Source organism: Protopterus annectens, chromosome 7.part1 (assembly GCF_019279795.1).
Source record: "Protopterus annectens isolate FY-2018-M chromosome 7.part1, PAN1.0, whole genome shotgun sequence".
Taxonomy (NCBI): domain Eukaryota; kingdom Metazoa; phylum Chordata; order Ceratodontiformes; family Protopteridae; genus Protopterus; species Protopterus annectens.
The window spans coordinates 111,999,048-112,022,617 of record NC_056740.1 but is presented as its reverse complement, the minus strand read 5'-3'; the positions used below and the strand labels follow the sequence as shown (position 1 = coordinate 112,022,617).

General features: G+C 36.1%; 1 protein-coding gene across 1 annotated transcript in view; it reads left to right on the top strand.

The window, feature by feature from the left end:
• The window catches only part of ERC2 (ELKS/RAB6-interacting/CAST family member 2), a 6,021,505-nt gene that overhangs the window by 3,324,302 nt on the left and 2,673,633 nt on the right, over positions 1-23,570 (top strand). Inside the window, exon 12 of the mRNA XM_044078585.1 lies at positions 8,292-8,303. Within this exon, the coding sequence (XP_043934520.1) occupies positions 8,292-8,303 (12 nt within the window). The remainder of the gene's footprint in view (positions 1-8,291; positions 8,304-23,570) is intronic.

The window sequence follows — 23,570 nt, the reverse complement described above, 5'->3', positions numbered from 1 at the left end:
GAGAAAAAAATCATACAACTTGTATAAGTATTATGTGGCAAAAGGAAAAACATAAGTAATAATTCTAGTAATTTTTATTATTGTAATTACATTAATTTTTATTATTGTAATGATCAGGGCATTTGACATAATACTGTATCACACCATAGAAGGATTTCTCCAAATTGTGAAAAAAGTAATCTTAATACTACATTAACTCTGAATAGAATAATATCTAAATGTAAGTACGTGGCCAGTGCCTTAGTTGCTTATAGTAAACTTTTAGACACAGGCATATAGTAATCCATTATCTCATTAGTAGTAATAAAGTGTGATATATGTTTGTAAGAAGTAACAGCATGTCATTTCTATGAGTGAGAACAGAAGAAAGAAAAAAGAAAGAAGAGATATTTTCTCTTATCCCTTTCCTAATAATTTACTCAATCACTCCTATGATTGCGATTATGTAATATACGTCTCTTCCTTCTCTCCCAAGCCTGATTTCCTTTCTTCATTTATCTTATTAATAATTTTGTTGATAGCTTTTGCCTAATTACTTTGTCATAACTCCTGTAATCTTGATTCATAATGGTAAATGATGGACTGGCTTACCCACTTCATAATATAAATGCAAAATTTAAAAAGAATACACTAGAAAATGAGCAAAGGACATAAGTGAAAATAAACAATATCTTGAGGAAATGAGTAAAACACATAATCAATAACAGAGATAATAGTCACAAAGTAAAAATAATATGTTTTATTTTGCTTTAGTTTATAGAAGGGAAATATGAAGGTAATTCTTTTTGCACTCACATTTTTCACATTTGTTATGTTCTAGTCCTCATATCTGACCATTGTGTGGACCCACCTAGTGATGCTTCTGACCTGTTTTTTTCTCCCTGGGTGGGATCCCAGTGGCTCATAATTTCTATGTTGGCAAGGGTTGCACATACCAAGTTATTTAGTTTGTTTATTTATTCATTGTTGAAGAGTTGCTGCACTTTCAGTCACAAGGAGACTCTAGGTTTGCTATTTAAGCCCTCTACATTCCCAATAACGTGTTGTAAATTTCAGCAGACAGTAGATGTTAGGAAAAGTGTACCACTCATTTCCATGAGTTATGTAATCCTGCTAGACTGCTCTGTCCCCCTTTAAACCAGTCCTCCCATATGGTTTTTGATCTCCACTAGAGATTCTAACATGGCAACATCTTCCTTAGGCATGCACTCTCTCCAACCATCGAAGGAGAGGTAACCTAAATGAACCACACCATTCCTCTCTTCCCTCCATACCAGCATCGACAAATGGCCAAACAGCTAATTGAACTGGGGTTTCCAGGGTCTTACCCAAGGAATTATCCCTCTCTGCCAAAATAGCTTGCTAAGATAATGCTGTGGGTTAGAATCTATTCTTATAATGGACATGTGGAAGAGAAAATACTAAAAAATGGAATAAAATGAAATGTGCATAATGTGGAATATGATATATATATATATATATATATATATATATATGTATCTATACCTACAGCTATATTTTTATAAGGAATATAAATATACTTACTAATGATGAAAATCTTTCTTCGAAATAACTCCACTATCTATGTGTGAATCATATAGGAAACATTTATTCTAGTTATTTACTAGGCTATTGATCTGTGAGAATCCTTAGAAGCCCACACTTATATTCCCATGGTCATTTTATTGATTTACTAATTGAAAATGTTCATGTGGTCTTAGTGCCATCATTTGTATTCAAGTGATAAATAGAAGGTGCCGGTGAACCCTTAAAGAATATGTAATATTAAGCTAGAAGAACTTGAATAAAAGTCTATATATCAGAAGAGTCAGATGGTAAGGAGTTGTTGCATTTGTTCTAACATATCTTGGGAGAGTAAAGAAACACTAACTTCTAAGAAGAAGGTTAACAATGAAACTAATAAGAACTCTTGTTTAAATTAGTACCGTCACTGTACAGATCCTGATTGTTGATTTAACCACAGAGCCAGTTGTGCAGCTCCGCCCACATTTCATTAAACAAATCACAGTCTAAACTAAACCTAAACAATGAAAATAATGTTTGCTTTTTGCCCCAAGCCTACAAAATTTTTATAACTCAACAGAAACTGTAAATAAAGTAACACTGCATAAAATGAGATGATGGGAAGAAGAATGGCATTAATATACAAAGTAACATTTAACAAATCAGATTTACTCACAACTCAGTCTGTTCTATCATTCCTGTGGTGGAATTAAACATTTATATTGTTCAAGCTTCTTTAAATGACTGCTTACTTTGACTCTGAGCAAATCTGCATTTTTCTCAGAGCAGTTGTTTAGAGTTATTTTGGTCATTAGGTATGATGCACAGAAAGAAGGTACTTCATTTGCCATTAGTGGTCATGGAGCAATACATTTTCACCATGTCTGGTAAATAAATAAATAAAATGTCTAGTGGTTCCCATTTTTATTTTTGTAATATTTGTTATTATAAACAACAGGACAATACAAGCCCCACAGAATTTGTCTGCACATGAAGAGAATGAATGCAATGTCATTCTGTTTTTCTGAATGTAGCCAGACACGCAATACAGACGAGAAGCAGTGAAGGTCACTTTGCAATTTATGACAAAGTGAGCAGTACATGAAGATGTCCCTGAAATAATGTGCCTTCTGAAGTGTTCATACAATCATCAATTAGGGCAACCATGCTGAGGTGTTAAAATAGCAATTTGCCATTTGCTATTTGCAAACTTAAAGAGGCAAGTATTGCTCCTTTGGACATTTATTGGTATTATTGCTGTATATTACTGTACTAGTGTATATTCTAAACCCTATTACTCTATGTTAAATTAGGCATAAGGCAAGACCAGAGAGTAAGACCATGTTCAGCACTGCAACGTTCAGCACTGCAACATATTAATATTAATGCCGATGAGAAACAGTTTTATGTTTGTGGGATATGAGACTGTGAAAAATAAAGAATTATACTATTCTTGTCAGTCTGGTAGCAAAGCAGTGGATGTGATACTTGCACATGGAGTTCAACTTTCTAGGCATATAGTGAATAAGAATGGTTATAAATGTTCAGAAATGTGTATGGTACTTCTGCAAACTATCACCTAAACAAATGCATAATTTAAATTACTATCATATGCTGTGCAGATGTCATTTATCTTCATAAATCGTTTCTCTTTTAATTTAGTCTCCTAATATTAAATAGTACTATTACAGTGTTTCATAATACTATATAGAAATTTGATTGTCAGGGCTAAACACCCAGTTTTTTTCTCCTAAGGATACCATTAAAACAATATACATTTTCAACAGTCATACGTACTTTGCTAACATGAAGCGTTGTTTGGAATGTGACATTTTTAGATTATAAATGCAGATATATTCATGTTGCTAGAATTTTTAATTATTTTAAATATTTTGCTCCATTTTTCAAAATATAAATCTTAATTTATCTTTTTTTATATGTTTCATTAGGATGTATTAGGTATATAGAAAATATTTGTTTTCATATACAGTATTGTTTATAGTGTACCAGAAACGAGGATGAAAATAGCATTTTTTCCGCATGTTACTAAAAGACACTGTGGAGAAACATATGAAGAGAAACATTATCTGAAAGAATGATGGCTCCATGACCCATGCCGTAAGAACTTATCAAATACAACAGCCTCAATTTATTTTACTTAGTTTGTCATTTTTTTGAATAGACAAGAATGTGAAAATCCACACCTTAAAATATAAATTCATTAGCTTTTGTAATGACTACATGAAGTGTTCTGTTCCATGGTAGCTGCTCAGTTCCCATGACTAATAAAATATTATTCTTTTAATAATTTGGGCATGCTACGTTTCAGTGAAAAATGTTTCGTTCTTTGAATGCTTCTCAGAAGAATGGCTTTAGCAGCGTGCCTTTTAACTCCAACGTTTTTGGTCAATTACATTCAAAAAATTCTTGCCTTGGCAGTTAGTATTTTAAACTTGATGTGATAAAGTTAAAGGAATGAGTTACTTAATAGTTTCACTTCTTACAACACATATTTGTCTGTTTCCCTGCTTATTTATTTGTCTCTGTCTGTCTGTCTGTCTGTTTATCTATCTGTCTATCTATCTCTATCAACTGTTAACCAAATAAATTGGATAGTACATTAACCTTTTAGCTGCAACCCATGCCACAATACAAAAACAATTGTGTTACTACATAACACATAAATGTGTATACAAGACATATACTTCACGAAAGGAATGTGATTTTTTTATATATATATATATATATATATATATATATATATATATATATTAAATAAATAGAAGCTAAACTGAACTAACAGACTATAAGATAAGTTGTAATTAACTAGAGCGTATATATTATCATTTGCTTAAACACATTAGTAATTAAATAGATACTCTAACAAAAGACAGAATAAAAGTAAGTGACTAAAACACACATTAAATGCAAGAGTCAATCGAATCTAACCCAAATCTCTGAAGTATCCATATTTACTGTTTTTTTCAAGTTGTAATTTTATTTTTTTAAAATAATGTGAGATTATTGTATATGTATCAGTATTGTTATTAATTGGGTTCAGGCGCCTAGGCAGCGAGACATTTCCCTGTGGTACATTTGACTGGGGACACATGGCTGAAGTAACATTCAGCTGCTGAGAAATATGGCTGTTTGCAAATTCGCTGTGGGCAAAGAGAAGCATACACTGCCATGCCCACAGCTTTAATAAACAAATGTACAGGGGGAAAACAATGTCCGTGGTCCCCAAGGGAACATGAGACAGCAGGCAATATGGCAGGCATCAGCAGCAGGCTGGCCAGAGGGCATGTCATTGGCAGTAAAATTGCAGTGCACAATGGGCAGTGCCTTTAGAATTAGAGTGTGTGGACCACTATCCCATTCACAGTGTCTAGGGAACATTACCTAAAATGCATACTGGAGCATAAATGTGACTACAGTAGCCTGCAGGATTTCCTCCATGCTGTAGCACACTTCTACATGTTGTAGTTATATAAGTATGTACTGTACACTGAGCACAACACTCATTGCTTCTTCTGCCACCATGCATTTGGCTATTAAAGCTGTGAGCGTGGCAGTGTGTGCTTCTCTTTGCCCACAGGGAATTTGCAAACAGACATATTTCTCTGCAGCTGAATGTCACTTCAGCCATGTGTCCCCAGTCAAATGGACCACAGGGAAATGTCTCGCTGCCTAGGTGCCTGAACCCCTAGAAAGATATATAGACAGACACACAGACATAGATATATAGATAGAGATAAACATACATATCTATCAAGCCAATGGAACAAAACCATGTTTGTTGACGTTAAGCAGCTGTACTAGTATTTCAGAACTAAAATCTAGCTTATTTTGATATGTAATTAAATGGTGGCTGGCTTAATAAATGTATGCTGCACTGCAAAAAAAAAAAAAAAGAAAAGCTTTTGACTGATCTGTGTTTTCTCACTTGTTAGATGGTTGCTGAGTCTTCTAGATAATTATATATTGTTCTGTTCATATAAGTTGTAACACAGATGATTAAGGCAATTAAACTAGCCCTTGTAAGATGGTAGTGCTGTGTTTTTTAGTGATTTAGTGATTTTAGTGATCACCTCCTTCAATGGTACCAACTCACACTCGCCCACAAACTAATAAACCAACCACTAAAAGTCCCATCCCTCCAGAATCTACTCCAGCCCTACATCACCACGAGACCACTAAGATCCAGCCACAAAAACCTCCTACAGGTCACAAGAACCATTAACTCTGCTGGAGAAGTATTATTCTCCTGCACTATAGCCAAACTCTGGAACTCCCTCCCATCCTCAATTACCTCTGTAACTTCTTGCACCAACTTTAAATCCTTACTAAAATCACACTTCAAAACTTGCCAGATATGCCCTCGCAACCCCCCCCTCTAATACCATCCACTCCCCCCACTCACTACCTCTCTCAGCCTCCTATCAATAACCTACTCTTAGCAAGCTTGGCTACTCATGTTCCCAGCTACCTACCACATAATACTAACTTCTTGTAGCAACAACTGCTAATGGCTGTTATGTACCTCAAAAACAGATTGTATCAATTGTTCACTGATGAATCTCAACTACATTTGTAACCATGTTTAGTATATATCACCATATTTTAAAATTGTACTATGCTCTACAGCCGTTTTACATCTGTTTTCTTCTTGTCTTGCGTCCTTAACTGGACTAATGTCTATATTTAAATACTATTTTTTTTAACTGTATAATGCAAATAATACTTAATGTGGAGCCTTTCTCCCCGGATCTCCACTGAAAATGGACCTGTGTCCAGTTGGACTCTTCCGATCAACAAATGTAAATAAATAAAATAATAAATAATAATAACTAATCTGATTTTTTTCATGTTATGAAAATGAAATTCTGTTATTTTCTTACCAGCTAGTCATCATAATTAAACTTAATTGAAATTTTAGGTACCATCTTCAGTACATTTACAAGCGACAGTCACTTACCAACAGATGATTTACATTCAATACAGAGGAGGTTCTTTTTAAGAATGTTAATTCATACTAATTCTAAATTATGGAATGATTTTTGAGGTCACTGTCCCTATTTATACTAAAAGAATGAAGATACATTAAACGTATGTTTAAGGAAATAGATACAGTTTTTGGTGTAATCTGACTTGACAGGTGTTTGATAAACAGTTTAATTTCTAGTAATAAAAACATAGACAAAAAATTAAAACTTGGACCATATTCAATATTCTGAACATTTTGAATATGGTAATATTAAATCATGAATCAAAATTACATGTTTAATACAAGGCTGCTCTTCTCTGTTTGTTATAATCTTTCACAGGAATGTTGGACAACATGCAAGTCAAGTAGATATAATTGTTGTCTTTATGACTTTGTGGATGTACTGTGCACAAATAAAAATGCACATCTCCAACACCCTCCTTATGCAGTACGTCAGATACTTTATCTAATTTGGAGAGCATGCTTTGCCCTTTTTACAACTGCATTTTTTAAGTATCTGATTTTTTTCTGGATTGAAGTCTTGAGTTACTTTACAAGTCTACACACTACCTTCATATTGAATATATGAAGGAAACAACATGCCCCTTGAAAAAACAGGGATATCATGCATTTCTTCAATTGACTTTTCACCAAATTGACATCCAGTACTCCTATTCAGTTTAGCAGGCTTAAATCTACAAGCTTCTTAGAGGAGGAGGGAAACATCTGTACCATCTATGCAGATGAGAAGTCTGCTGTGACGTCTAACATGCTGTAACTAAGTCTGAGGTCATAAAACTCAGGGCAATTCTGTTTGTTTAAGTGAGCTCAATGGATCACATCTTGTAAAAAATTGAGATGATCAAGTAAACAAATATACAAAATAAAACCACAAAAACATGCAACTGGCTTCTAAAACTACGCATTTCTCTGCAGATTAAGATCATTGCAAGTTATGAATTAATTTTACTTTCCTTAAATAATCCAATTGTATAATTTTTCTCATAGTGGAGAATAATGGCTCTTTGCATAAAGGTTTATTGCATTTATTTAATTACTGTGACATTAAATTGTGTTTACTGTTAACCATCTGTCAGATATCAACAGGAATAAATAGCGATTTATTTGTTTTATCTAGAATGTTATCAATCACTTTTATCCAACTTTGCTGAATACTTATCTGCTTTAGTCAGCATGAACAAATCTGAATATTTTTACATGTATTTCACCTCCCTGTGTATGCATGCATTCCTGGTGTGCTGCTGAGAATTAGTGTATTAATGTAATCGGTAAAGCATGACAGTATGTTTTATAGGAGGATATGCTTACATGCTGTGTGTCCCTCAGGAAGTAAAGAAAACAAACCTAATATAAATTCATGTGAGTATATCCCCAATAACATACATTATATAGTGCTTTATTATTTTTGTGTAATGTACCTTTGAAATATATGTGACAAAGTTTATTTTCTTTTATAAAAGTTGCAATTCCTCAGGTTTGTGATTAGTGCACAGTTTAGCAAAGTCATGTGCCATGGTTAGGAAAAAAAATGTTGATGATGTCATTGAAAATATTTTGAAATAAAGATTGCCCTTCATTAAACAAAGTTTGAATATTAAAGTTCAATTTTTGTATTCCTGCAACCCAAAATAATGAATATGTTCTTTGTATTAAAAACTACATTTGCAACACAAATGGTTCACTGCTTTTTTCCTCTGTTTTTTGCTTTCCTGTATTTGTGAATACTTCCCCCTGCTGTTATTACTACTGTTTCTTCCAGCTTGGCTTCCAGGTAAGTGCAGCTTGCTATAATTAATTGAAATGTAATATGTTTGCCCTGGCCCAGTATAAGATGATGTCTTGTTAATGTAAAGCATTTCTCTTTTGATGGTTTATCAAATGTTTTATAGTCTGACTTCAGATTTACTGATGGAAAAAAACAATGTATTCCATCATTATAATTTACCTGCCTATCAGTACTACGCACTAGGCACTGGTTTTTGAACATTTGCATTTTGGTATTAGCAAGGCAAAATAAAGTGTGCGTAAGTTCTTATGAAAACAATATTGTGTTTAATCTGCAAGTCCATTTTTTAATTTGCTGTATTGTAAAATTTTTAGAATAATATTTTGTAATTAATTATGTTTTAGTATTTCACCAGTTTTTTAAATCATTTCACGTGACCACATTGTTTTATTGAATTGTGGTGATGACCAGTTTACAACCATTTGCAGACTCCTTAAGTTGTCTCCCTAACTGCTCTTAGAATGCATCCCATTTCAACTCTAAAACACTTTAAATGCAAACAGACATGACAGATGACAGACATGACAGATGCAGCTCCATGCCAGTAGTACAAAACTGAACTGTTTGCACAGTTATGAAGAAAAGCCGTAATAGTAACAACAGCAGGTAGTAGCATGGAATGACACTTATCTTGTGTATTCCACTGCATTGACCTGGCTGGCCATACAAATGTACAGTAAGAGGCAAGTGTAGCTATCACACTTGGTTATCTGACTTAAATGAAATGTGTATTTTTGTACTGTTTTATAAGAACAACTGATTTATAAATTTTTATCCAGCAGGAAAAAAAAATCTGGAGAAGAAATAAACATAAACCACACCTGGAATTGTGGTCTTGTCACTATCCAGAGTATTGCGAGACACTAGATCCTTAGCATTATATTATCTAGAGCTTTATGGTGCAGTTATGAACACCCTTGACATCTTGATCTGTGAAGAGGGGCTTGACAAACAATGATCCATAGTGTGGTTTCTTTGATTGTTTGTTGAGACAATGGGAGAAAACCACCCACAATGGGAACATGACCATCTATCCTTGAAATGAGGCTTAGTGCTGATGATGTTCTTGTCTGAAAACTTGGTGGCTTGGTCATGCATATAGTTTGTATGGAGTTATTATGATAAAGGGAATGACATATGGAGGTTCCACTGAAGTGAAGAAAGTAACGTTTGTCACAGAAACCATCTACTTCAAATGCCTTCACTAGGTCCCTCTCAGCCCACCCTTCCATGGTTCAAAAGGTGTCTGTCCAGTAGGTGTCAGTCGAGTGGTAGGCAAGAATGAGATGGGATAAGGTAGTAGGATGGACTATAGACCCTGGCAAAACTCTCTAGTTCAGTTTTTATTTTATAGACAGCATAGCATCTCTAACCAAGGATTTCTCAGCAACTAATCCCAGCCCTGCTCAACAACCACATATCACCACATCCACTTTCACCTTTGAACTTGTGCCCACATCATACATAAAACTACTCTTAAAAAACTTAAACCACGTTCTTCTTCAGCTGATGACATTCCAAGTGAGTGCCTAAAAATAGCAGCCATTAGCACTGCCTATCCTGTCTCAATCCTTATAAATCGGTCAATACGAGAACCCCACATTCCATTTCTCTGGTAAAAGTCACACGTTATCCCTCTGCACATAGGAAGAAATTCAACGGACATTTATAACTTTATACCTATGCAAACCTTATCTGCCCTCTCCAAAATACTTTAAAAATGTATTCAGAAACAATTACTAGACTATCGCCTGTAGGAAAATCTCCTACCCCTGCACAATATGGCTTTTGTCCTTCCCATAGTATTAGCACTGCCCCCTGTAACCTATAAAGATAGTGTCAATAAAGTCAGAGATGATGGCAAACTAATCTCTTCCTTATTTCTAGACTTGTCTAAAGCTTTTGACACAGTTTGTCTCAGTAAACTTCTACTTCAGATGTCTTCACTAGGTCTTTGTCAGCCCTCCCTTCTGTGGTTCAAAAGCTTCTTGTCCAGTAGGTATCAGTTAGTGAAATGACACTCCACACTCTCTCCTTACCTCCCAGTCACCACTGATGCACACGGCTCTATCCTTGGTCCCCTCCTCTTTAACATTTTCACCAACTCCCTCTATACATCCATACAACAGGCCACCCTAATGCAATAAACAGATGATTCCACTCTCATTTTTACATCTGACAACATGATACACCTCAAGAAAATTACTCAGGAAGTGTTAATACCCATCAAAATATGCTTTGTAATTCACAACTTACACACAACCAAAAAAAAAAAAAGATCAAACTAATACTTTTCTTCCAAATACCTCTCTCCTGAAATAACAAAATTTAAAGTTCTGTCACTTGATAAAACAACCATTGAAGGCATTTCTTACAGCAAATTATTATTAGGGGTGATAGTGAATGATTATATTGCATTCGATCTGCATATACAAAATTGCATAGGAAGAACTCATCAAAAATTAGGGGTGTTTTACAGAGCCTAAAACTTTCTCAAAGACACAACTACAACTACACTTACCACTATGTACCCCCTCCCCACTATTCTTTATGGTACTCCCATCCTTACTAACCTCCAGGCTTCACAAAAATTATAACCTGAACAATGTTGCTAAATTATCTAACTAAATTATTTAATAAACACAAAGTTGCTAAATTTGCAGCAAATACCCCTTTCAGAACCCACCACGATATAGCACTGAAAGGCCTAAATTGGTTAGAACTGCCTCATCAACTAACATATACACAGCGTCTTACCACCTATAAAATTATCCAGGACCCATCAGCCTGTCTAGCACTATAAAACATTCTATACGACTATTTTCCCAGTTGGCCATTGCTACCCAGTGACCAAAAAATGCTGTCTGTCTACAAACCTATCAAATTTGCTAGACATTGTCTGTACTCATACAAAGTTGCTAAGGCCTGGAACTCATTACCTGTATCCATCAGATCAATACCCTCCCTCCCATCTTTCAAAACCACACTAAAACTTCCTACCTAAAATCTGGCTCTGTTCTTGCTCAAAACCAGGATGAACTACATCTCTAAATGTGACCAAATACTTTCCTTTCCTTATACTGCCTTACTCTCGCTTCTTCATTTACTTTTTTACTTCTATCAAATTCTCTTCCCTGACTTTCTTTCTAAATATACCATAAGTCTGTTTTCCAGCATTTCATATTGCAGTTCCTATTTTTATTAGATTAACTTATGTTTAATTTCTCTACACATTGTCTAAAATTTCTGTAAATATTAAATGATTGTCATAACTTGTATCAATTCTTAACCAATGTTTTATATTATGTCTAATTTGTTACAATTATTTAAACTGCAGATATTTTTGTTTTATTTTTGAAAATTGTTAAATTAATTTTCTTAAAATGATTTGTAATAATTTGAAGCATTTTTCCCTGGGCCTTCGCTGAAAATGGGATTCTACACAGTCGGAATTTCCCAGTAATCAAATGTCAATAAATAAATAAATAAAGAGAATCCATAAATTGTACAGAAGGGTGAAATACTAGCTATATTTATTTGTCTTTCCAAAAGACATAGCAGTGTTTCAGAAACTTGATATCTCGAGTAGGGGTGGTCTGTTTCCTTCCCTGGAGCTGATTTCACTAGAGGCCTATGGTCAATGTGGGCATGCTCACCTGTCCCTAGCTGTATTGCCTACAATCTGATTTTCTGTTGGTAGATGAGAGGCTCAAATCAACTATAATGGAAACTGTAGAAAAGAAAACTCTTAGTATTTGTGCCTGTGTAGCAAACAGCTTTTTGAATAAGAAACCGTCTTCAATACCATGGAAGGTGCTTGATAAAGATTCATATTATGATTGTTTAGCACTCAAGTTTTTTGAATGAGTGGGGTGCTGGGGGGAGTCATGATTGGATGTTAGGGCTTGTCTGAATTTAAACCACTGCTGTCTGTCTGAGTATGTCTAATTGCGAAAGTGAAAGCCTTTACTGCGATGTGTTACAGTACATGAGTTGATTGTTTTATTTTAACTTATTGGTGGGTAGATTAGAAATATGGAATCTGAGTCTTGTTCATTGTATCTGAATTGATGTGGTGGTATGGAGCTATATTTGAAAAGTATTTAGTGATTGACAGTGTAGGGCTGTAACCCTAGAACCCACTGGTGGACCAGTAATGAGTGAATTCATCAGGCTAAAGTAAAGGACCTTCAGAGATCACTTAGTGGGAGAATCTTCAGATCCAACCAATTGGTAAAGAAAGGTAAATAATTCAAAGCATGAGTCTTGGATGAGTTAGGAGATTCATGGAGACTGATAACCTGAAAGCAGTACTGGCTAGTCAACCTATGACTCATAAGGGAAGTAGGGGGCTTATAAAAAAATGATGTGAACTGTGGGCATTATTGCAGATGGAAGAACATATACAGAAATTCCTGTAACTCATGGCCATGGCCTTCCCTGAGAAGGGACTTTCGCAAACAACTAATGTAATCAAGCATATCTGTTGATAAGACCACTGTTGTGATCAAGTGGGTCTACCATAGCAAGACTGATGAGATACACTAGAAATTCTGAAAACACTGGGAATTGCAGTGGTGTAGACATTAATGCATTTTTCCTTGCAGTGCATGGAAGGTGTGAATGATACCTCATTATTGTAAAACTGGGCAGGTGTTCCCCATTATCCAAAAGGGGACAGGAGAGTATTTTTCATGCAGAGAGGGATCATGTATCTTAAAATCCCTAAAAAAGCTTTTACCAGCATGTTAGAAAGGATAAATCATTTAACAACTGAGGCTCTGATTCTGGATATGTAATATAGACTACAACTTGTCCATCAAATTCTGGATACATTTTGATCTGACATTAATATTGCTGGGGTCACGGGATTTTGCCTTTACTCTCTACATATGTCTTGTGGATGGTGATATGGCATATGATGGCTTACTTTAGCAAGTTTTGTGAGAGGTTTACAACAGTATAGGGTCACAGAATTGCTCCTGTCTGCTGTTTGATTTTTGTATTTAAGGACCAAGAGTTGTATATGCATGATTATGATGCAAACAGGTGAATTTCAGGTGGGCATAAACTTTGTTAAGGGTGTGCCTTGTCTTCACTCTTGTTTGTGATTTTCATGCATAGGATTTCATGGTGCAGCCAAGGGTAGCAGAATATTCACACTGGAGATATGTAGGCTGCATCTTTGTTGTTTGAAAGTAGTGATCTCATCTTAGAATAAAGGGGACATAATATCCAGTATACAATGAAGAAGTTTTCTTTGGAGTATGAAATAGTTGAGATGAAAGTAAAGGCCTCTATGCTGAGGGCATCACTCTGTCCCAGAAAGAGTTAATTGCTATTTGCAGTTGATGAGGAGCAGATCCCTCTGGTGGTGAAGTATAACTATGTTGAAGTCTTGTTAATAATGTGAATATATATGTGGTATGGATGCGGAGCTGTGGGTGGACACAGCAGCAGCATCAGTACTGCAGGTGTTGTTCTGGACAATGATAGTGAAGCAAGAGCTGAGTCATAGGCTAGAGCACTCAAACTGACCACTCTGTGTCCTCATCCAAGCATTTGGTAATGAACCTTGACTAGTGCTTATAATACACTTGGAAGGACTGAGCTGTCTACTCATGATGGGTAAGCTTACTATTTATGACAGAATGAGGCACTCAGGTTCCCTGAGGACCTTGGAAGAGAGTTAAGATGAGTCATTTGTGGTAGTCTAAGTCCCAGTAAGATAGATGTGGACAAATCCCACAGGTGTAGTATCTCTAACAGACATAAAATACTGGGTGAAAGTGCTGCGGCAGATGCTGGACACTGACAGACTGCATTACTTACCTTGCCTGGGAATGCTTGGAGATCCTACAGGATGAAACAGAGAGTGTTACTTTTACTAGCACTAGCAGTTTAGAAATGAATATAAGTAGACACCATATAAATTCAAGATGCACTAGTTTTCTGAATAAGATGAACTACTGATAAATTATTTTTCTAGAAGGAAGTCCAGTAATAGCATACAAATTGTGAGTTTAGATCAAAGTTTCTAGCACCCATTGCACATCTTACTCTTTCAGGTAAATGCATGGGTGAACTTTTCTTCATAAACTCACAGGGAACTGACCAGCATCCTGCAATTGTGACTAGATTCAGCATTGCAAACAAGAGATGGTGAGAACGTGCTGAGCCACAGTACCAAAGATGCCAGTACATACAGTATGAGCTGCAACCATAAACTAGGTATAATAATATCAGTTTATATGATGGTAGCAACAAAGCTGGCTAACTTTGAATATACAACAGATCAGGCAATAAGGAAACAATTTCCTTTCTGAGGAGCAGTGGTCATAGCTAGTTTCATCCTTCATAATGAAATAGACCCGATAGATTTGCAGATTAGATTTTCATTCATTGTTGGGTAGCACAGCTGGCCAGTGTCATGAGAAATAGATAACAGTCAAGGCTGTGGAATACTCCGTCCAGTGCTGGCTGCGTGGGAATGAAAGTAATGCGATTGCAGGATCCTTGGAATACATTCGTTTTTGCAGTGTGTATCTCCAGATACTTCAGATACTCATTGGAAATGTTTTCTAGTGCCCAGTGTAACTCATTGGTGTATTGTTAGATGCCACAGTATATTTAGCTAGTCATCCATTTTGATCTTAGCTATGGACACTGTTGGAGATAGATGGAACATGTACAGGAGTGCCCGTATCCTGAGATCATGGCCTTCTCAGAGAAGGGAGTGTCACAAGCAGCTGGTGTAACCAGGCCAGTTTCCTTTGATGAGGCCATTGATGTGATTAAACAGTGGTACTGTTGTCAGATTGCAGCAATGAATGAGATCTACTAGTATTTACATAGAAAGGAAATGGGAAAGCTTGAGAGATGTTCTTGCACCATTCAGTGAGTGTTGATGCTGCAAAGTAAATTTATTGAAAGCCACAGACATTTCGCACCAATGAAGTTTGCCCTTTACCCAGCTTTATACAACCACAGGGTTAATACCTATAACTGTATCTATAACATCTTTTAACAGACTTACATGATTCCAGGAAAAGGGTAAGACTAAATACCAATTGAAAGCTACAGAGGTTATATCCGAGTGCTTTGCCACTTTTATGGTATAGACCATTTTCAAAAAGCCAAGATGGCCAAAATCAACTCACTATAACTTTTTATATTTTTAAATAATAATATATGGTAAAATACTTTCAGCAGGAAGCAAGCAGTCACTAACCAAAGAACTGCAAAAAATGTAGTCATCCTTGGAAGTTCATGTGTTCATAGAAGAGATACCCCCCTGATTTTGGCCTAGTATGCTTCTAGGAATATGTCTTTCTCTTTATAAAACACAATATATCTTTGTCTCTCATATTCTAAAACATGCATGCAGCCTCTTCAATGACCTAAGCACTGGCTATGTATTCAAGTTCAAGATGATTGCTAAACTTATTAATTCAAATTAAATGTAAATTATTACATTTAATTACATTAAAATGTATTACTAAGTTGTATAGCTTGTCCATAGTATTTCAAGTTAGCCCTGGTATATTCAGCTCAATAGGCTTTAAAAGACCAAATTAGATTTCTGCTCAGTAGCTTCTGATTAGTGCTGTCAACACTTGTAGCTAAATGTTTATAGTATGCAAGTGTTGGCATTCATGTCAAACATTACAAATCTCACTCTGCATTCCAAAGGTGCCACAGCACCCTTTTATTGGACCAGAAAAGTACAATCTACTCTGTAATGTCATGTAGCAAGATTTTAAGTATGTATCTGAAGATACAAGACCTGAGGAAATCAATCCAGAATTTTTGTTGGCTGATGTAACTACTCTGTAAGTAATAAGAATATTTTGTAATTTTTCTGTCAACATACCTGCTGTGTGATGCAGATGATAACACCCTATGACTCAGATGATTTGATATTAATCTAGTGACCTCAAAACTAAAGAAGGCAGCAGGAAATGATGGGAGTAAACCATCTGCAGTAGCTTACTTGGCCTGGGTAGAGGGAGGTTGTTCATCCTGCTTCAGTGTCAGCACCAGCTGAAGTGAAAAGTATACAACATTAAGTGTATGTCTCAGGGGCATGAGTCTGGCTGTGCATAGATGCTAGCCATCAGAGCATGTGTGCCAGACCATGGATATGTACTGGGTAAGCCTTTGTTTTGCTGTCCTGCAGATGAAACTATAAACCAGGGTTCCACCTGCTTGAGTTGGTTGTAGCTCAGATGAATGTAAAAGATCCCATGTAACTCATCAGGAAAAGAATAGGTGAGATTTTCTGCTGCACTAGCCTTATTTCCCCTAGTCCTATACATACCCAGAAAAGAGGACATTGGCCTATTTGGATTAACCAAGTCAACAAAGAGTAACTAAAATAAAATAATGTAAATAATGTTCATATATACATGTATACGTGTATGCAGAAATAAATAGCATAGATAAATAAAAATAAAATAAAAATAAATAAATAGTGAACCCTTGCATGAACAAGTACAGACCTCTGCAGCTGGTGGGGGGATTTACTCCCTAAAAAATACCTTAATGGCTAATGGATGATAACTGTAGTATGAGTGACTGTCATCCTAGTGAAGAGGAATGAAGGATGTGAGTCAATGACTCACTAACTCTAGGGCTAATAACACTGCAGGGAGAGCTCTTTTCTCTCACACCAGAGCTAAAACCTGGAACAATCTTCCCAGCTATATTACATCTGCCTCAAATACCTTGCAGTTCAAAAACTCACTCAAGTCATATCTTACTAAAAACTGGAAATGTCCATGTATTACATACATATCTCTGCTCTTTACTACTCTCCTTAGCTTCCTTCTAATCTTACCTCCTGTAGAGAAGCCAGAGTTAGTAAGCACGGAAACTTAAACTCTACATTTCCGCGACAATGCATACGTTTTTCTTTTTTTTGATATTTTGTGTCATTGTGCTATGTTTCTTGTATGTATGTAAATTAATTTTTGAAGCTTTTTCCCCAGGCCTCTGCTGTAAATGGACCTTGTCCAGTCAGACTGTCCCGGTTAACAAATGTAAAATAAATAAAAACTAAAATAAAATAAAATAAAAATGACAAGGGCTACCTGGTCAGCAGTCATGGCGGATGGAAAAAAGTGCATACAAATTACAGTAAGGTCTTTGATTTCTGTACATATAGCAGTATTACTGTTTCCAGTATGTAAATTGAATAAGCATTTTGAGTCCAAACCAAAAAATTCTGCATTTGGCTATGCAGAATAGTGAAAGTTGTACTTTTGTAGTCTACGTGTTGTGCCCCAAAATAAAATCATATGCAAACCAATCTATGAAGATATTTGGCCAGTATGGGTCTTCTTTTTTAGCTACAACATTCTTATAAGAATATAAGCACACACGCACACAGACACACACACACAGACACACACACACACACACACACACACACACTCACAAGCACATCATTGTAACTGCTGCTGCTTTTATTAACATTGATTTTATTTATTATGTATTTTTCCATACTTGCTAACTGCAAGGGGGAGTGAGATATCAAATCCAGTTGTAGCCACTGTTAGTATGAGCCAAAAATTATGTTTGTTTTATTATTGTACATTTAATCCATTTTTTTAAGGTAGAATGCCAGAGAACAATATGAAGCAAATAATAGGTTAGGGGGAAGGGAATGTTATGTTATACTACTTACTGCATAGCACTTACTGGAGGCTTTACTACTGAAGTGCTTTTTTTGTTTTTAAGTTGGTTGTGGAAGGCTTAACAGGAAGGGCGTGATTGCATATTTAGCATGAGGGATGCCCACATGTGTCAGGCAAGTGTTGAAAGCTGTAATCACTACCATGGAGTCTATCCATAGGGGTAAGTAAGGGCAGGTTTGTGTAAGTATAATCTTAGGTAATAGGTATCTTTTAGTTAATCTGCTAGTGAAAAGGGGTAAGTCTGAAGATTTAAGAGTTTATAAACATGGGATGCTTGCAGCAAAGTGCACATTTGCTTAATTGAAAGGCATTTTCCTTTTGAAGTCGTTGCAGTGATACTGTGTTACAAGGCCAAATAGATGAATCTTCAGATATTGTCTTTGGTGAAGATGGAAGTGAGTTTTGTTATAAGAATTTATTGTGATTGGAGGCAATATTCCAGTTGTGCCGTCAGCATCCCTCTGCCTCTAGGTGTTCTGGGAATAGGAGAGAGAATGTGAAAGATCTCATAATATATGAAATAGGAAGTGTGTGAAAAATCTCATAATATATGAAGTAGCAGCAAGTGTGTGAAAGATCTGATGGAAACAAATGCCTTTCATAGTTGATTATAGATACCGTAAAGTAGGATAAACTCTTGAAAGCAATGCTTATTTATTTATAGAAATCAGTTACATTGATAATACAATATCCTCATGCCAGAAAACCATACTGAAATTGGTATAATTCCAATGATTAAGACCTTAGACATTTTGAGAAGGATCTGAGGAAGCTATTCGTAGTGAAAGTGCTTATCCAAAGTTTGTTTCTGGAACAATAAATTCGTGGAGTTTTAACGTTTGTGGATCGTTTGAACTTTGTGACAGTTTCATCTCAGAGTTTGTTACAGCTCGCACCATCCCATATGTTTTTTGAGTGCTTTATTTATTATACTTTGGGACAGTTGCATTTACCAGATTTAACAGTGGTATATCTCTATTTTGCAATTTTCTTAAAATGTTTTGTAATAATTTGGAGCATTTTTCCCTGGGCCTTCGCTGAAAATGGGATTCTACACAGTCGGAATTTCCCAGTAATCAAATGTCAATAAATTAATAAAAATAATCCATAAATTGTACAGAAGGGTGTAAATACTAGCTATATTTATTTGTCTTTCCAAAAGACATAGCAGTGTTTCAGAAACTTGATATCTCGAGTAGGGGTGGTCTGTTTCCTTCCCTGGAGCTGATTTCACTAGAGGCCTATGGTCAATGTGGGCATGCTCACCTGTCCCTAGCTGTATTGCCTACAATCTGATTTTCTGTTGGTAGATGAGAGGCTCAAATCAACTATAATGGAAACTGCAGAAAAGAAAACTCTTAGTATTTGTGTCTGTGTAGCAAACAGCTTTTTGAATAAGAAAGCATCTTCAATACGATGGAAGGTGCTTGATAAAGATTCATATTATGATTGTTTAGCACTCAAGTTTTTTGAATGAGTGGGGTGCTGGGGGGAGTCATGACTGGGTGTTAGGGCTTGTCTGAATTTAAACCACTGCTGTCTGTCTATGTCTAATTGCGAAAGTGAAAGCCTTTACTGTGACATGTTACAGTAAATGAGTTGATTGTTTTATTTTAACTTATTGGTGGGTAGATTAGAAATATAGAATCTGAGTCTTGTTCATTGTATTTGAATTGATGTGGTGGTATGGAACTATATTTGAAAAGTATTTAGTGATTGACAGTGTAGGGCTGTAACCCTAGAACCCACTGGTGGACCAGTAATGAGTGAATTCATCAGGCTAAAGTAAAGGACCTTCAGAGATCACTTAATGGAAGAATCTTCAGATCCAACCAATTGGTAAAGAAAGGTAAATAATTCAAAGCATGAGTCTTGGATGAGTTAGGAGATTCGTGCAGACTGATAACCTGAAAGCAGTACTGGCTAGTCAACCTATGACTCATAAGGGAAGTAGGGGGCTTATAAAAAATGATGTGAACTGTGGGCATTATTGCAGATGGAAGAACATATACAGAAACTCCTGTAACCCATGGCCATGGCTAATGTAATCAAGCATATCTGTTGATAAGACCACTGTTGTGATCAAGTGGGTCTACCATAGTAAGACTGATGAGATACACTAGAAATTCTGAAAACACTGGGAATTGCAGTGATGTAGACATTAATGCATTTTTCCTTGCAGTGCATGGAAGGTGTGAATGATACCTCATTATTGTAAAACTGGGCAGGTGTTCCCCATTATCCAAAAGGGGACAGGAGAGTATTTTTCATGCAGAGAGGGATCATGTATCTTAAAATCCCTAAAAAAGCTTTTGCCAGCATGTTAGAAAGGATAAATCATTTAACAACTGAGGCTCTGATTCTGGATATGTAATATAGACTACAACTTGTCCATCAAATTCTGGATACATTTTGATCTGACATTAATATTGCTGGGGTCACGGGATTTTGCCTTTACTCTCTACATATGTCTTGTGGATGGTGATATGGCATATGATGGCTTACTTTAGCAAGTTTTGTGAGAGGTTTACAACAGTATAGGGTCACAGAATTGCTCCTGTCTGCTGTTTGATTTTTGTATTTAAGGACCAAGAGTTGTATATGCACGATTATGATGGAAACAGGTGAATTTCAGGTGGGCATAAACTTTGTTAAGGGTGTGCCTTGTCTTCACTCTTGTTTGTGATTTTCATGCATAGGATTTCATGGTGCAGCCAAGGGTAGCAGAATATTCACACTGGAGATATGTAGGCTGCATCTTTGTTGTTTGAAAGTAGTGATCTCATCTTAGAATAAAGGGGACATAATATCCAGTATACAATGAAGAAGTTTTCTTCGGAGTATGAAATAGTTGAGATGAAAGTAAAGGCCTCTATGCTGAGGTCATCACTCTGTCCCACAAAGAGTTAATTGCTATTTGCAGTTGATGAGGAGCAGATCCCTCTGGTGGTGAAGTATAACTATGTTGAAGTCTTGTTAATAATGTGAATATATATGTGGTATGGATGCGGAGCTGTGGGTGGACACAGCAGCAGCATCAGTACTGCAGGTGTTGTTCTGGACAATGATAGTGAAGCAAGAGCTGAGTCATAGGCTAGAGCACTCAAACTGACCACTCTGTGTCCTCATCCAAGCATTTGGTAATGAACCTTGACTAGTGCTTATAATACACTTGGAAGGACTGAGCTGTCTACTCATGATGGGTAAGCTTACTATTTATGACAGAATGAGGCACTCAGGTTCCCTGAGGACCTTGGAAGAGAGTTAAGATGAGTCATTTGTGGTAGTCTAAGTCCCAGTAAGATAGATGTGGACAAATCCCACAGGTGTAGTATCTCTAACAGACATAAAATACTGGGTGAAAGTGCTGCGGCAGATGCTGGACACTGACAGACTGCATTACTTACCTTGCCTGGGAATGCTTGGAGATCCTACAGGATGAAACAGAGAGTGTTACTTTTACTAGCACTAGCAGTTTAGAAATGAATATAAGTAGACACCATATAAATTCAAGATGCACTAGTTTTCTGAATAAGATGAACTACTGATAAATTATTTTTCTAGAAGGAAGTCCAGTAATAGCATACAAATTGTGAGTTTAGATCAAAGTTTCTAGCACCCATTGCACATCTTACTCTTTCAGGTAAATGCATGGGTGAACTTTTCTTCATAAACTCACAGGAACTGACCAGCATCCTGCAATTGTGACTAGATTCAGCATTGCAAACAAGAGATGGTGAGAACGTGCTGAGCCACAGTACCAAAGATGCCAGTACATACAGTATGAGCTGCAACCATAAACTAGGTATAATAATATCAGTTTATATGATGGTAGCAACAAAGCTGGCTAACTTTGAATATACAACAGATCAGGCAATAAGGAAACAATTTCCTTTCTGAGGAGCAGTGGTCATAGCTAGTTTCATCCTTCATAATGAAATAGACCCGATAGATTTGCAGATTAGATTTTCATTCATTGTTGGGTAGCACAGCTGGCCAGTGTCATGAGAAATAGATAACAGTCAAGGCTGTGGAATACTCCGTCCAGTGCTGGCTGCGTGGGAATGAAAGTAATGCGATTGCAGGATCCTTGGAATACATTCGTTTTTGCAGTGTGTATCTCCAGATACTTCAGATACTCATTGGAAATGTTTTCTAGTGCCCAGTGTAACTCATTGGTGTATTGTTAGATGCCACAGTATATTTAGCTAGTCATCCATTTTGATCTTAGCTATGGACACTGTTGGAGATAGATGGAACATGTACAGGAGTGCCCGTATCCTGAGATCATGGCCTTCTCAGAGAAGGGAGTGTCACAAGCAGCTGGTGTAACCAGGCCAGTTTCCTTTGATGAGGCCATTGATGTGATTAAACAGTGGTACTGTTGTCAGATTGCAGCAATGAATGAGATCTACTAGTATTTACATAGAAAGGAAATGGGAAAGCTTGAGAGATGTTCTTGCACCATTCAGTGAGTGTTGATGCTGCAAAGTAAATTTATTGAAAGCCACAGACATTTCGCACCAATGAAGTTTGCCCTTTACCCAGCTTTATACAACCACAGGGTTAATACCTATAACTGTATCTATAACATCTTTTAACAGACTTACATGATTCCAGGAAAAGGGTAAGACTAAATACCAATTGAAAGCTACAGAGGTTATATCCGAGTGCTTTGCCACTTTTATGGTATAGACCATTTTCAAAAGCCAAGATGGCCAAAATCAACTCACTATAACTTTTTATATTTTTAAATAATAATATATGGTAAAATACTTTCAGCAGGAAGCAAGCAGTCACTAACCAAAGAACTGCAAAAATGTAGTCATCCTTGGAAGTTCATGTGTTCATAGAAGAGATACCCCTGATTTTGGCCTAGTATGCTTCTAGGAATATGTCTTTCTCTTTATAAAACACAATATATCTTTGTCTCTCATATTCTAAAACATGCATGCAGCCTCTTCAATGACCTAAGCACTGGCTATGTATTCAAGTTCAAGATGATTGCTAAACTTATTAATTCAAATTAAATGTAAATTATTACATTTAATTACATTAAAATGTATTACTAAGTTGTATAGCTTGTCCATAGTATTTCAAGTTAGCCCTGGTATATTCAGCTCAATAGGCTTTAAAAGACCAAATTAGATTTCTGCTCAGTAGCTTCTGATTAGTGCTGTCAACACTTGTAGCTAAATGTTTATAGTATGCAAGTGTTGGCATTCATGTCAAACATTACAAATCTCACTCTGCATTCCAAAGGTGCCACAGCACCCTTTTATTGGACCAGAAAAGTACAATCTACTCTGTAATGTCATGTAGCAAGATTTTAAGTATGTATCTGAAGATACAAGACCTGAGGAAATCAATCCAGAATTTTTGTTGGCTGATGTAACTACTCTGTAAGTAATAAGAATATTTTGTAATTTTTCTGTCAACATACCTGCTGTGTGATGCAGATGATAACACCCTATGACTCAGATGATTTGATATTAATCTAGTGACCTCAAAACTAAAGAAGGCAGCAGGAAATGATGGGAGTAAACTATCTGCA